The sequence below is a fragment of the Lagopus muta genome, chromosome 2 (assembly GCF_023343835.1).
Source record: "Lagopus muta isolate bLagMut1 chromosome 2, bLagMut1 primary, whole genome shotgun sequence".
Taxonomy (NCBI): Eukaryota; Metazoa; Chordata; class Aves; order Galliformes; family Phasianidae; genus Lagopus; species Lagopus muta.
In genome coordinates this window covers 9,014,100-9,027,189 of record NC_064434.1, presented here as the reverse complement: position 1 = coordinate 9,027,189, position 13,090 = coordinate 9,014,100, and the positions used below count along the sequence as shown (strand labels likewise).

The following is a 13,090-nucleotide window of genomic DNA, read 5'->3' as shown; positions in this document are numbered from 1 at the left end:
AAAGGGTGTTGAGCTCTTTTGAAAACATGTGCTATAAATCCTAATTGTTTTTGAAATTCACTTCTTGCTACGTGTTTATGATTCCCTCATTTTTATAGAATGCTTTAACTTAGTTATTACTGTACAAATCCAAATTTTTGGAGATTCAAAGTAACGAGATTTTATGAACAAATGTGTAAAAATCCACAGTACTTCATAAATCCTGTTGTGCTATTCACTATTCTAGCCATCTTTTTATTTTTAGTCCTTCATTTCCTCTTCATTCTCATGTTTTACTTTGGATTCTTGATGAATGACCAAAGATTCCGGTTTGCAGTTTATTTTTATTCTTTTTCTGTTTGTACATTTGGCTACTTTAATATCTTTTAACTTCCTAGAAAAAATATTTTTTATAGGTGTATTTGAATTCTAACTACATACATCTGAAAAGAAATCCGATGTTTCATTAATAACCACACAAACACGTTATTAAAAAAAATCAAGTCTCTTCAAATCAACACCTGTGCTTCCCCACTCTGAATCATCACAGACAACAATCTCAGTTATCACATACATTAAGGTCAGTGGTAAAAGCTGTATGTTTTTGTGAACACTATGAATACAATATGATTCTCCTTAGAAAGTCCTGAGACCTCATTTTTTCCCTCTTTCCAGCAGCCTTCTTATCATATGCTTAGAATCTAAACAAGCTAATCTTAACACAATGTTATTTACTCTGGATCCTCCTCTTAAAATGTGATCATTGTTAATATGAAGCCTGCCCACGTACACTGGGTAATTACATCACGACACATGCACTGCTGATGATTTTGTCAAGCCTCTATTTTTATTGCACTAAAAATCAATTTTAATTAAATTAATGTTTGCGCTTTCTATTATCACTCTACTATTTACAGATCTCACTTGATCTTCAAGATTTCTGGACTGTAAATTTTCCTCATTAAGAAGAATATTGAACTGTATGTAATCTATATTTCCCTTAAAGTTTCAGGACTGAGTGAGAGCTATCCATCTGCTTTACCCACTCAGAAAGCACACACTGTAAGACAGCACTGTTCAGAGATGCATTTACTTGCATAATACATACGAGACACTATTAAGAATAAATGAAAATGTACATTTCAAAAGAATTTCCTAGAAGCAAAAAAAGAGCTTTAATTGCCACTGAACCTTGAAGTAGCCCTAATTTCTGTTTTAGAGGAGACATTTAGTAATCAAATAAGGAAAGCTGCCAGTGTGTAGTCTTTGGTCTATATTCCGTAGATATGAGTTTTTTATCAACCAGTTTTGCTAAGTGTATATCCACTTTTTTTTCTATTAGACAGCCACATTGCATGCTTTAATCTTTTTGTTCTCTAAACTGAGTTTCTATATTTAAACCTTCTGATCAGATACTGAACTCAGTCAGGCAAATCTAGGACCCAACTGCCCACTTTCAGGTGCTGACAGCATGATGAACTATGACTCCCATTTGTGGTTAATGTGAACTGAGCCACGGTTTGCTCACACCGTATAACAGAAATATGGCACAAGACATTAGTGAGGAAAATAAAACAATCAAATCAATGTAAGGTTAATGTTAAAAAGCTTTCTTTGGACCAGATAACCAGGAATGAGCTTTGGCCAAGTAAACAGACAAGTACCATAAGCCTCAACTTCCATTCATGCTTCCTTCTCATGCTCTAAACTTTGGTTTGGAAGTTAAGGTCTCAACAGCTACAACACAGATCTTAAGAAGAGGCATAATATAGGTAATCAGTTAAATCCTACGTAACATGAAACTCTGAAAATTCCTCATGCTCCAAATCCTTATGTTTTATGTGGCAAAAAAATTCAGAATTTTACCATTTATGTTGGTCACTTGACTTCTCAACTTTCATGGTTTCTTGCTTGCTACCTCTACAGCTACAAGCAAGAACAAGACTAGACTGGAGATCAGGCAGATGTACAAAGTAGAGACCTTTGGAAATCCCTTTAACTTAACATCGAGGTGTTACTACCATGCAGCAAGCAATTATGAACAACTTAACTGCTCTGTTTCTCAGTGCATGAAGCAGCAAGGCTGAGCAGAATTACTGAGGGCTGAGAGGGAAGAAATCTCTTGCTGTGCTTAAAGGACTGCCAATTTAGCAGTTCCCTCTTTTGAAGAATTAAGAGAAAAGTGAAAATCCATGTAATAGTGAATAGGGTATGTGAGAATAGATTAAAGAGCTGAACACAGAATCATAGAATCATTTATGCTTGAAGAGACCCTGAAGATCACCAAGTACAACCATCAACCTAACACTACCATGCCCACCACTAAGCCACATCCCTAACTACAGGGTGTCTACTACATTAGAAGATAAAAGCTTGAACATTCCTTCCCTCAGAAAGCAGGCACACGGAGTTAGTAAGTAGTTCTCTCTGAAAACAATCACTTAAGAGAGGACAAGCCCAGAAAGAGCAAGCAAGTATGGGAGTAACTAAAAAGGAAATGTTATTTTTGTTTTTCAAAGTCTTAGATCTACAGTTTGTCACAAATCAAATAGCAATTTTTATTTATTTATTTTTGTTTTTTTCATAGAATCACAGAATGGTTTGGATTGGAAGGGACTTTAAAGATTGTCTAGTTCCAACCTCTGCCATGGGCTGGTTGCCCCATCCAACCTGGCCCTGACTGCTCTCAGGGATGGGGCATCCACAGCTTCTCTAGGCAGCCTGCATCACCACTTTTTTTTTCCCCTACAAGCTCCCTTATTGCTTCAAAGATACAGCATCTTATTTATTTTATTTCATCAGGCCAAATAGATGCAAAAATAGATATAGATACATGTATACATATATAAATATATAAAATATTAGAATTATAAAATTAGAATTATAAAATATATAAATATATATTAGAGAAACAGCCCAATTCTAAGACCAACTTAAAACATCCATAAAGTTAAACTGACACATCTCACTGAAGGCAGCTGAACTCAGACTCATGATTAAATCTGTGCAAAACAGCATTCGATTCCTTTATTTTTTTTTTATTCCCTCAACTCTTCAAGGTGAATAAAGGTGAGTGTACATCACCCAGTGCTGTTTGATTATTTTTTATGTGTAGAGCTCCTTTATCTGGAATGGACAGACTGCCCAGGAGCTGTGGGGTCTCCTCCTTGGAGTTCTCCAAAAGCCACCTGCATGAGGTGTGAGGTACCCTGGGAGTCCCTGCTGGAGCAGGGTTTGGGCCAGATGGATCTGGAAGTCCCTGCCAACCTCAGCCATGCTGTGATTCTGTGATGTTTTATTAGCTACAATTAGTAAAATCAACCGAGTCCTAATAATATCCTTTTGCATCATTGAGACACAGTAACAATGTATTTGAATTTACAATGTTTTGAATTACACATCACATAAAATTTATTTGCTTAAGCTTACACAAACCCAGAGATTTTAAACCCTCTTTTCAATGAGCTTTATAAGAAGGGAAATATTTACATTGCATAATAATTTAATTCATTACTGTTAATTCACTACCACAAGGGTGCTACCATTTCAATAGCAACATCACATACATAAGATAAATTCTGGAACAGAATGAATTTTATTAGCTAGGAAATGTGTCAATCTTTTGATTAAATTAACAAAGAAATTGAGTGCTTTAGGAAATAGTAATACCATCAGCAAAGCACAAAGAATTAGTCCAAGTAAGGATTTGTATTTTAGAAGAGAATGCCTGGAGGATGTAGTGTATTTGTAAGTCAGGCTCAAGCTCCAACAACTGTGAAAACAATCTGTTAACTTCTTTCTTCAGTGCTGCTATTTGAATGTAGAATGAAGAAGATTATGAGGTTAAGACCAAGCATCAGTTAAGCTGCAGAGTACATTCCTGCAGTTTTCCATCCACAAAGTGTAAGGATGATTAATATTTTGAATGCCATGAGAAAAATGTAGAGCAGTCTGACAAGCTCTGAGTGCTCTACTTTCCCACAAAAAGAAGACTCTTAAAAGATTTGACGCCCACCATGGTAACTCAAAAGTGTCCTTGGTTAGATGTGTACCAGCAAACAGAGCAACCAAGAGCTGCTCCCTATTCCTGAGATTAAGGATGGCATAGAATCATAGGATCATAGAATTGCTCAGAATGGAAAAGACTTTCAGGACATGGGATGGTCTGTCACAGCCATGGCTGAATTCTTCCCACTCAAAACAGAACGTTTGTATCCAAACCGTTGGGAATGGATCCCATCCTCTGCCAAGCTCAGGCCCATGCTGGATGGGTCTCACACTGGCAATTCTTGATTCTTTCCTCTTTCAGGAAAAGACAGCAGTGCTCCACAGAAGCACAGAAAAAAAAAAAAAATGTCACAGAGCTCCACCAATCTGCAGAGCACAGAGCTCATAAAGTTAAGAGCCACCAAGAAGGACAGAAGTGGAGGCAGTACTTCATCCTTGTCATGTCTTCCATGCTCATCAAGTTCCCTCATCATTGCACAGAAAATCTAGTCTACTCTTGGATAGATCATGAAAGGGATTTAAATGGGGCAACAGAAATGAAGCCTGCTGAATGACCATTACTGAATCATTTGAGCACTAAGTTCAATGCATTAACCTCTAGCTCAAAATAATAAACTGTAAGCAATAAAGGCCTTTTAAAAGCAGAGAATTTAAGACCAAAACCAAAGCTCATAGAATAAAAGAATATCACATAAGAACTACACAAAAATAAAATCAAATGATCTAGCTACTAAAATACACATATGTGCTCAAAATCTTGTGGGAATCAAATATTCCAGTAAAAACAAAGGGAGAGATGGAAACACAAGTTTCTTATTATCACACTTCATACGTTATAAAACCTAACAGTTAACTTATTTTTGGCAAAGGGACAAAGGTTGCACAACACTCTGGCTTGTACAAATATTTTCTATTGCTAAATGCATCTTAAATGTGGTTTATCGTATAATTTCATGCACACAGTGCACCATGAAGTCTAAATGTATCCCAGAGATACCTACAATGCAAAACATTGATAAGTAACACGCTGCCAACATCCAATGAGCCAAGTGTAAAAAAATTACTCAACAATTCATAGTTCAATTGAAACCAGGTAAAACCATTTTGTAATAAGCACTGTAGAGATGTTGACCAAAGAAAAGTTGGTATTTCTGGACAAATTACTACATATGATATTTTCTAAAACACTCCCTCTTGAGAAGATAAAACAATAATAAAATTTATCTCAAAAAAAAACCTCCTTGTTTATAATCACAAATACGCTTGGGGAAATATGGAAGGTTAACATATAAGGTTAACTTCATGTTTCACTTTTTTGTTGCCATTTTCTTCAAAGGGAAAAAAAAAGTTGGATGTGCAGTGGAAACGGTTATAAAGATGTGGAAGAACCAACTCATGCATATGTTAAACACAGACTTTATGCTAACACTGCACTCCCTTCCACTGAAGTACTTATAACGTAAAAGAAGAGGCAATGATTTAGCAAGAGTGAATATTTAATAACAAATTCAGCATTCTTCATTGACCATCCACGAGCAGAGTGAGTTATCAGCGACACTAACAGCTCTGTCTCCCAAGCTGACAGTGTCCTTCCTCATGTTTCCTGCTGCTTCACAGCGAGGAAGAAAATTGTTCAGATGAACAAAGGTAAGAATATGCAGCTACACCTCCAATTCTTCTTACACAAACCAGGACTGTGCTGCAGAAGCACTGGTATCTATCAAAATTTAAAAACAATGCCTTTTAGAGCTGTTCTCATCACAGTTTATTTTATTATTTTCCATATAATTTTCCACCTAGAGCTAGCAATCTGCTTTTCTTGAGATCTTTGATCCTTGAGAAGCTCTAATTAAAATCATAACCAGTTTTATTTTTTGACGTTGCAACATAATTTAATATATAAAAATAATTGAAATTAATTAAAAAACCTTATATCTAGCATCTGTTTACATATTATTTCACACAGAGAGTGGTGAGGCACTGGAACAGGTTGCCCAAGGAGGCTGTGGATGCCCCATCCCTGGAGGCATTCAAGGCCAGGCTGGATGTGGCTCTGGGCAGCCTGGTCTGCTGGTTGGTGACCCTGCACAGAGCAGGGGGCCGAAACTGGATGATCATTGCGGTCCTTTTCAATCCAGGCCATTCTATGATTCTATGAATATGCAATTACGATAAGACAACAAGAAAGCCTGAAACATATCTATTGGCATTAATAATCATTTGTATTACGTGGGCATTTTGAGGTCCAGATTTAGAACAAGACCTTCATCCTACAGTAAACTGCTTAATTATATTTTATTTGGCTTAGTTCATTAGCTCATTAATGTTTTTATTTCATTTTAATGAGAACTAGGATTGAAAGCTTGCCTATACAAGAATACAGCTTCCACAGGAAAGTCCTGGTAATATTCACAAGCTGACCATGTGCATTGTTTTGCTAACAATGCAACCCCATGCTTCAAGGTTGATGTACCTGAAGTTCTGATGCTCGCTTCATCATCTCCAGTGTGATGTAGCAACCAATAGAATGAGCAATCAGTACCAGCTTTATATCTTTAGATACGTTCTTTTTAAGGAAGTTCAGCTTATGTTCTACTTGTCCATTAAGTCCAAACACATCCTCCAGCTCCTTAATGTCTGTGTCTGAAACATAAGAGAAGAAAAAAAGTCCTTTGTTTTAATAAAAGTTCCAACTACCTCAGTTTTCTCTACTTTTTTGGAAAATTCTGAAATACAACTTTTAATAATAAAAAAAAAAATTAGCAGAGCTGGTAAATGGCAGACCATCATTAAATGTGCAGGCATATACAACTAGCCAGCTAGAAAAGGACACAGCAACTCCTGGAGCTTGATGGTTCATCGTCTGCTATGATATTTGGTACAAGGCCAAACTCACAACAAGGGTTCAGCTTAAATTAACCCAACTTTATATTGTAAGTTCAGGATCTAATATAGCAACACTCCTCAGGAACAAGAGATCCTTCAATCAAGACAAATGATCAGCCATGTTACCATGTGCTGAGGACAGTCAGATACCTAAGGTCTCTTGTCTTAATAAATGCACAGAAAAAAATAATCCCACAGGGTGAGGAAAAATATGGAATGCATATACATCAACATGGAGCAACGACAATTACACAAATTACACAGATCTAGGCAGGTTATTATCATCACTGATCCAGCTACAAAGAGCATCAGGTGAGAGCTTCAGGTTTCCAGGTCACTGTATGATTTCATTCCCGTTCTGTCAGGGACCTCCCAAAGGAGCTTAGGCAATCACTAACAATGAGAGCTTCACCACTTGCTCCCTGGCCAGCCAACAAGACTGGGATAATCCAGACTGTAACAATTTGCATCAATCAGGGCTTCGTTAGCACTGGCTCATGACGTGGGTGACATGGCTCTGAAGTTCTAAGTCTAAGGGGACTCACAGAACTTTAATCTGCCAGAAAAATACTCCACCTGCTAAACTAAAAGGTGTGCTAAGGATACACCATTCCAGTTTAAGCTGGGCTGCTGTATGGAAAAGAATGCAAGAAAAAACAAGAATGAAAAACGAGAGGCAGAAAGCATGAAGAAACTTGTAAAGAGAAAGCTAGCTCACAGAGTAGGCCCACTTCAGATGTAGCTGGTTTTGTATCTGCAAAGAGGAAGTGGTAACAGACACCTTTCTAACCACCCATTATCAAATTACAATGATTTACAGGTCCTTCAATCTCCGTGCAGTAAATCTGTAACCTCAAATGCTAAAAATTACCAATACAAATGAGTTATGGGAACTCTGGCCGCAACAGTAGTAATTGGTAGCATGAGTTGGCGCTAAATTGCCTCTTCGATGATCTGTATAATACATAATGTTTTGAAGCAAAATAGTTGTTTTAGAACGTGCCCTGATGCCTTTTTCCTGAGCTTAAAATATTACCACAGAGGCAACAACAAGCACATTTTTCTTTAGTATTTCTACTAAAACTACTTATGATCACAACCCAACATAATTTATAGTAGTTTACTCTGAATGAAAAAGACCAAAACACACTTAAGGAATGTAACACTGGATTAGAAGTAATATATTACCTATTAGGCTTTCTACAAGTAATGTGAAACAAGAAGCTTGTTCTGTTTCCTGAAACCCTAAGGCCAACACATTGTTTTTAATCTTAGTTCCTATTTTTAGTTAGAGCTACTTTTTATTTATTTATACAGTAGCTTAACCACATGCAGGAGTGGGCTGTCTGCACTGCAAGTCTAATTAAGTGTATATGTAAAACACACAGTAACAGAAAACTAGAAATATAGTGACCCACTGGATACAGGAACAAGTGACAGAGTATGTTACATTGAGTATAACTGTATTGTCATGTGTTGGGTTGAAGAGGCCAATTTTACTCTGTAAACATTATCTACCGTTCCCATACTTCATTTCTCAGGCACTGCCATCTTCAATGATTTATCAGCAAGTCTTTTAATTTTGGACATTCCATTCATAGCCTTTGTTCTTAAAAAAAAAATGGGGGTTAACAAGAATTTCTGCTTCTTCTAGGTTAGAGAAAGGGAAAAGGAGTAAAGTAGGAGGAGAAATCTTCTAGACAACCTCTCCAGGTTCATAAGACTACAGAGACCAAGCAGGAAACAACACAAATTCTATTTGTATTCTTCATGCAACCTTATGATTTTGAAGCAATTTTATAATACCATTATCAATACACATGACAGAAAATTACGGATGTCCAGATTAATGGCTGCTTTTCTCAGCAAAAACTCAATATCTGCTACAAGCAAAATGCTGAAAGTTACTGCAATGTTGTCAATGAACAATACAGCAAATACTGCCTTGCACAGCCTCAAAACTTTCCAAATCAAGGTTATTTGTCTAACAGTTAATTAATTAATTAGTTTCTTAAGACATTAGATATTTAATTCAATATTTACTTAACCACTAAAATAGCAGTGTAGAGTTCAGGTTAACATACTCAAAATTATTACTGATTTCATTAGTGACGTGCCTACTGAGAACCAGTTTTGTTGCCAAAGTAAGAATGTGAAGGAAGGGTAAGGGCTGGACAGGTAGGATTAAAAACAGAGAATAAGGGCTTTTTCCTCCTGTCATTTGCTCAGGCTTGAGTTTAGGACTCGAACATACTGAAAGTCAGTCCTAACAGCCAGTGCTGACTCAATAGAATTGTTCTAGAAGTTTAATACAACTTTTCCTTCTCTTCTGTAACATTGGTTTGTTGCCAAACCAAATTGCATTGGTTTTGCTTACAGAAAATCCACCTTGGATGAGCATGCAGCACAGGGTCTGGAGATGTAACTGTCATCCCAATAGACCCAGCACTGTTGTCAGGTGAACTCCAGTGTCACATAACTCTACAGTGAAATACATATTTTATTTTACATCTGGCCAAACATAAAACTGCCCATGTCTCACGGCAATTTGTGTTTCCTCAGTACAAATGATGTGCTTATAACAGTCCAAAATATGTGGAGCTGGGCCGTGTCATACATCTGAAAGATTTATTTATTTATTTTATGGAATAATATCGTCCAGGGATTATCCAAAATCAACATGAATTTCTTGGGTGGAGGAGCTTAAATTGGTTCTTTATATAAGCAAACAGACTTGCACAAACACACTGGCAGTCAGCTTTGTGATGGCTGTACATCAGAGGAGGGACCAGAGAGCGAATTACTTCACCTCAGGTGTGGAACAAATGGCGTGGCTGAAATAAAGCTCATTTAAGCTCTTTTCAGATAGTAGAAATTATATGACTTGTACCTTATGCCGCAAACACCCCAGCTGGGCCAAAGCATGTGATTGCAAGACTTTACTTAGCTGAAGTGTATTAAAAGAAATACTGTATTTCTTTATTTTCTTTGGCAAAACATCAATCTTCTGATGTGCTTTTGGAAAAACAAATGCACGATCACTTTAATGAATCTCTTCTTCTGACCTCTGCTAAACCCAGTGTCAGAAAACAATGATAGATTAAAATAAAGTGTTTGCTGTGAGATTAGTCGACAAGTTAATCTTGCTGGGGAAGAGGACTTCACTTTTTAGCAAAATAACAGAGAATTTTGTTTGTTTTTCTGCTGTGTATGCATGGGAAATTCTTAGGGAAAAAAAAAAAGCACATCAGTTTCATGAGCAGCCTTTATACTGTAGATTCCTGAAATTAATAATTATTCAGAAATCATAGATTTTCTTTTCCTTCAATGATTCAAAAAGATACTGGAGGCAAGATTTACCAGTGCTACTGTTAAAGCTCACACACTTCGTGCATGCGTGTGCACCTCCCTAATTTCACAATGGAATGCTTGTACATCCGAATGCCCCGCTACCCTGCTTACAGAGGATAACAGCATTGCAGCTAGGTATGCAGACACTCATCTGACTGTCAGATAGCAACTCAGTCTCTCTCACGATCATGAATATATGTGAGGTCTGGGAATTGCACAGGAACAATGAGGCAAAATATACTTTTATTCTGTTTTTTCTGAGAAAGGGAAGAAGATAAAGCATCCTAAAATTTATGAAGCAGAAAAAGAAAAGAAAAAAAAACCACCTGCACAAACTCCCTAAGTTTTTTGTCCCTAACACAAATACATGTAGCATCTTTTGTGCCAAGACAAAAGACTAACCACATCACTGACCTGGTATAAGCATGGGATGTTCCACATAGCTTATTAAAAAAAAATAAAAAAATCCTGCTTTATGAAGAAACAGAACAAGCCAATCAGAAATCATAATTAAAATAACAAATGAAATGACCATTCTTTTTGCTTGGTTATTAAGCACCTGAAAACCTCCTTGATTCAGAGTGTTCCACTTAAGACTCATGTTGTTGTCTTGCCTAAATCACAAAATGAAAGGAAAAAAAAAAAAAACTTTTCTACTTTCTTCACTTTGCTTGTATTTAATAAATTAATCATAGAAAGGATGATGACTCCATGGGAAAACAGAAGACAGAGCAGCACCTTTTACATCAAGTTCTGAAAACGGCACAACGCTTTTTTCTATAATATCCTACTGCAAGTCTGGTAGTAGAAATGAAAACACCTCCGTCTGCCCTACATGGAAGGGATGAGTGAGAAATCCCAGACACAAATGTTTCTATGAGCAGGAGACCAATGATCCCTCCAAGACAGAACAAGGGTTTTACTTTTTCTTGACTTCTGGGGACATACTGCAGTGATAATGACACGATGCCACTGACTGTGGAACCCATAGGTGGAACCACAATGCTACTGTCAGTGAGACCCACAAGGAGTTGTAAGACTGTGATTATACCTGTCTTGAATAAAACCAAGGAGCTGCTTGTTGCCTAAAAGGAAGATTAATCTAGGAGGATTCTCATAAGTACTGACAATGCAGCTCACATATCCTTCTACATTTGGTAGCTATAGGTAGGTAGTATCAAGAGGAAATAAAGGAAACCAGGAGAAGATACTGACAGCTCAAAGATAATACCAAAGCTTAGGAAAGGGAAGGTACACGGCATCACTGTGACCAAGCCAATAGCTCAGGAGGGCTAGCTTAGGGTCACCTTAGGTGCATTCCATCCTCACAGACCATAAGTGAACATAACACACTGGACCAAGCGTTTTAGACTTTTCCAACACAACCTATACAAACACTGCAGGGGAGAAGCAGCAACTGGGACTGTGTAACTGCGGTTTAGATGGAGCAGTCAATGGAAGGTTTAATCTTTGCCTTCACATGGTGATGGACAGAAAGCTGCCCCGTGACTAAATTATCTAGGAGGATTACTTGCTAAACAGGGCTGCATAGTCACAAGTCAAATTCTGTAAATCAAAGAATCCATGTGATTTTTTTGTTCTTAAAGCAAAACACAGTAATTTGTTACCAGTGGATGATGCCATCTCAAAATGTTTAAAGAGAACTGTATGCTTAAAAATGGAGCTTTCCGGTTTGTGGGTCTAAAATGAGAAAATCTTTTAGAAAATACATCTCCTAAAGATATATTACTTGAAGCCTGAATGCTTCACCCAATCTTTCATTTGATTACTGAACCCTGGATAATTTGTATCAGCGAGTGATAAAATGCCAATGAAATGGGATGGAAACCGTGAAAGAATGTTCAATAAATACTGAAGAACTCCTACTGACACCAGGAACCAGGTTTTAAAGCATTGTGTTTCAGATTAACCCCTAGACCTTCATCTGGCCCTGGTACCCTCAGGAACTGTTCATGCAACTTTTAAGATAAACATACCGCTCATTAGTGTTTATTGGAGTAATTACTTTTTGTAAAGGTATCCTCTACAAATAAATTACCATTTACTCAAGACACTGTAGTGGTCATTGGCATTATTTTCTTTATTAGGAAAAACAACAAGACCTTAGTTTGTAAATTAAAACTACCGATTTCCTTTGCTATCTATATATCTATTGCTGGGATACTTTATTTAACATCTAATTTGTTGTCGAAAGGAAGCTGTAGTATAATTAAAATAGTACTGGTGTAGTCTGACAGAATGGACTAACATAACATACACTAAAAACAACTTTGATTCAAAACATACAGGAGTATGTTGAACTTCCTAAATGAAGAATTGCTGAGATACTTCTTTTTATTTCGCATTCCCAGTCTTGCTTTCCTCTGGTGAGAGCAGCAATTACTGAGTATAATGAGACAACAGCCAGCACAAGTGCAGAGACAAAGTTGTGCTGGTTGCTTTTAACTTAGGCAAAGCAAGCAACTCTAAGCAGTGTTTTATTGTGAAGCTCTATGCCAATGTTTACTTCCATTATCATTTTTACATACATAAACCAAATTTAATACCCATGATAAATGGATTTTTCTGTATCTGAATGACAGCACTTCTGCACCTGAATGACTGTCAAGCTGAATAACTGCAGAAAGTGCATTTCATAAGAATTTTCAACGTTTTTATAACAAAAAAAACACCACAAAAAGCAAAATAAAACAAATAGAACTTGAGAGAGAAAGGACTAGAGAACCACCAATGTATAGGAGCAAATCCACATTTCCATCATAAAGTTACTTCAAGGAGCAAAAGCAAAAAGGTCTGAAAAGATGGGAAGCTGGTTGTTCATGTTAAACTTCTTGTTTTCTGGATA

At 36.9% G+C, this 13,090-nt stretch overlaps 1 protein-coding gene across 2 annotated transcripts in view; it reads right to left on the bottom strand.

Moving 5' to 3' along the window:
* The window catches only part of LDAH (lipid droplet associated hydrolase), a 103,875-nt gene that overhangs the window by 50,273 nt on the left and 40,512 nt on the right, over window positions 1–13,090 (bottom strand). For both annotated transcript variants that reach the window (XM_048935078.1, XM_048935077.1), the window contains one exon: window positions 6,461–6,630. In XM_048935078.1, coding sequence (XP_048791035.1) covers window positions 6,461–6,630 — 170 coding nt within the window. The remainder of the gene's footprint in view (window positions 1–6,460; window positions 6,631–13,090) is intronic.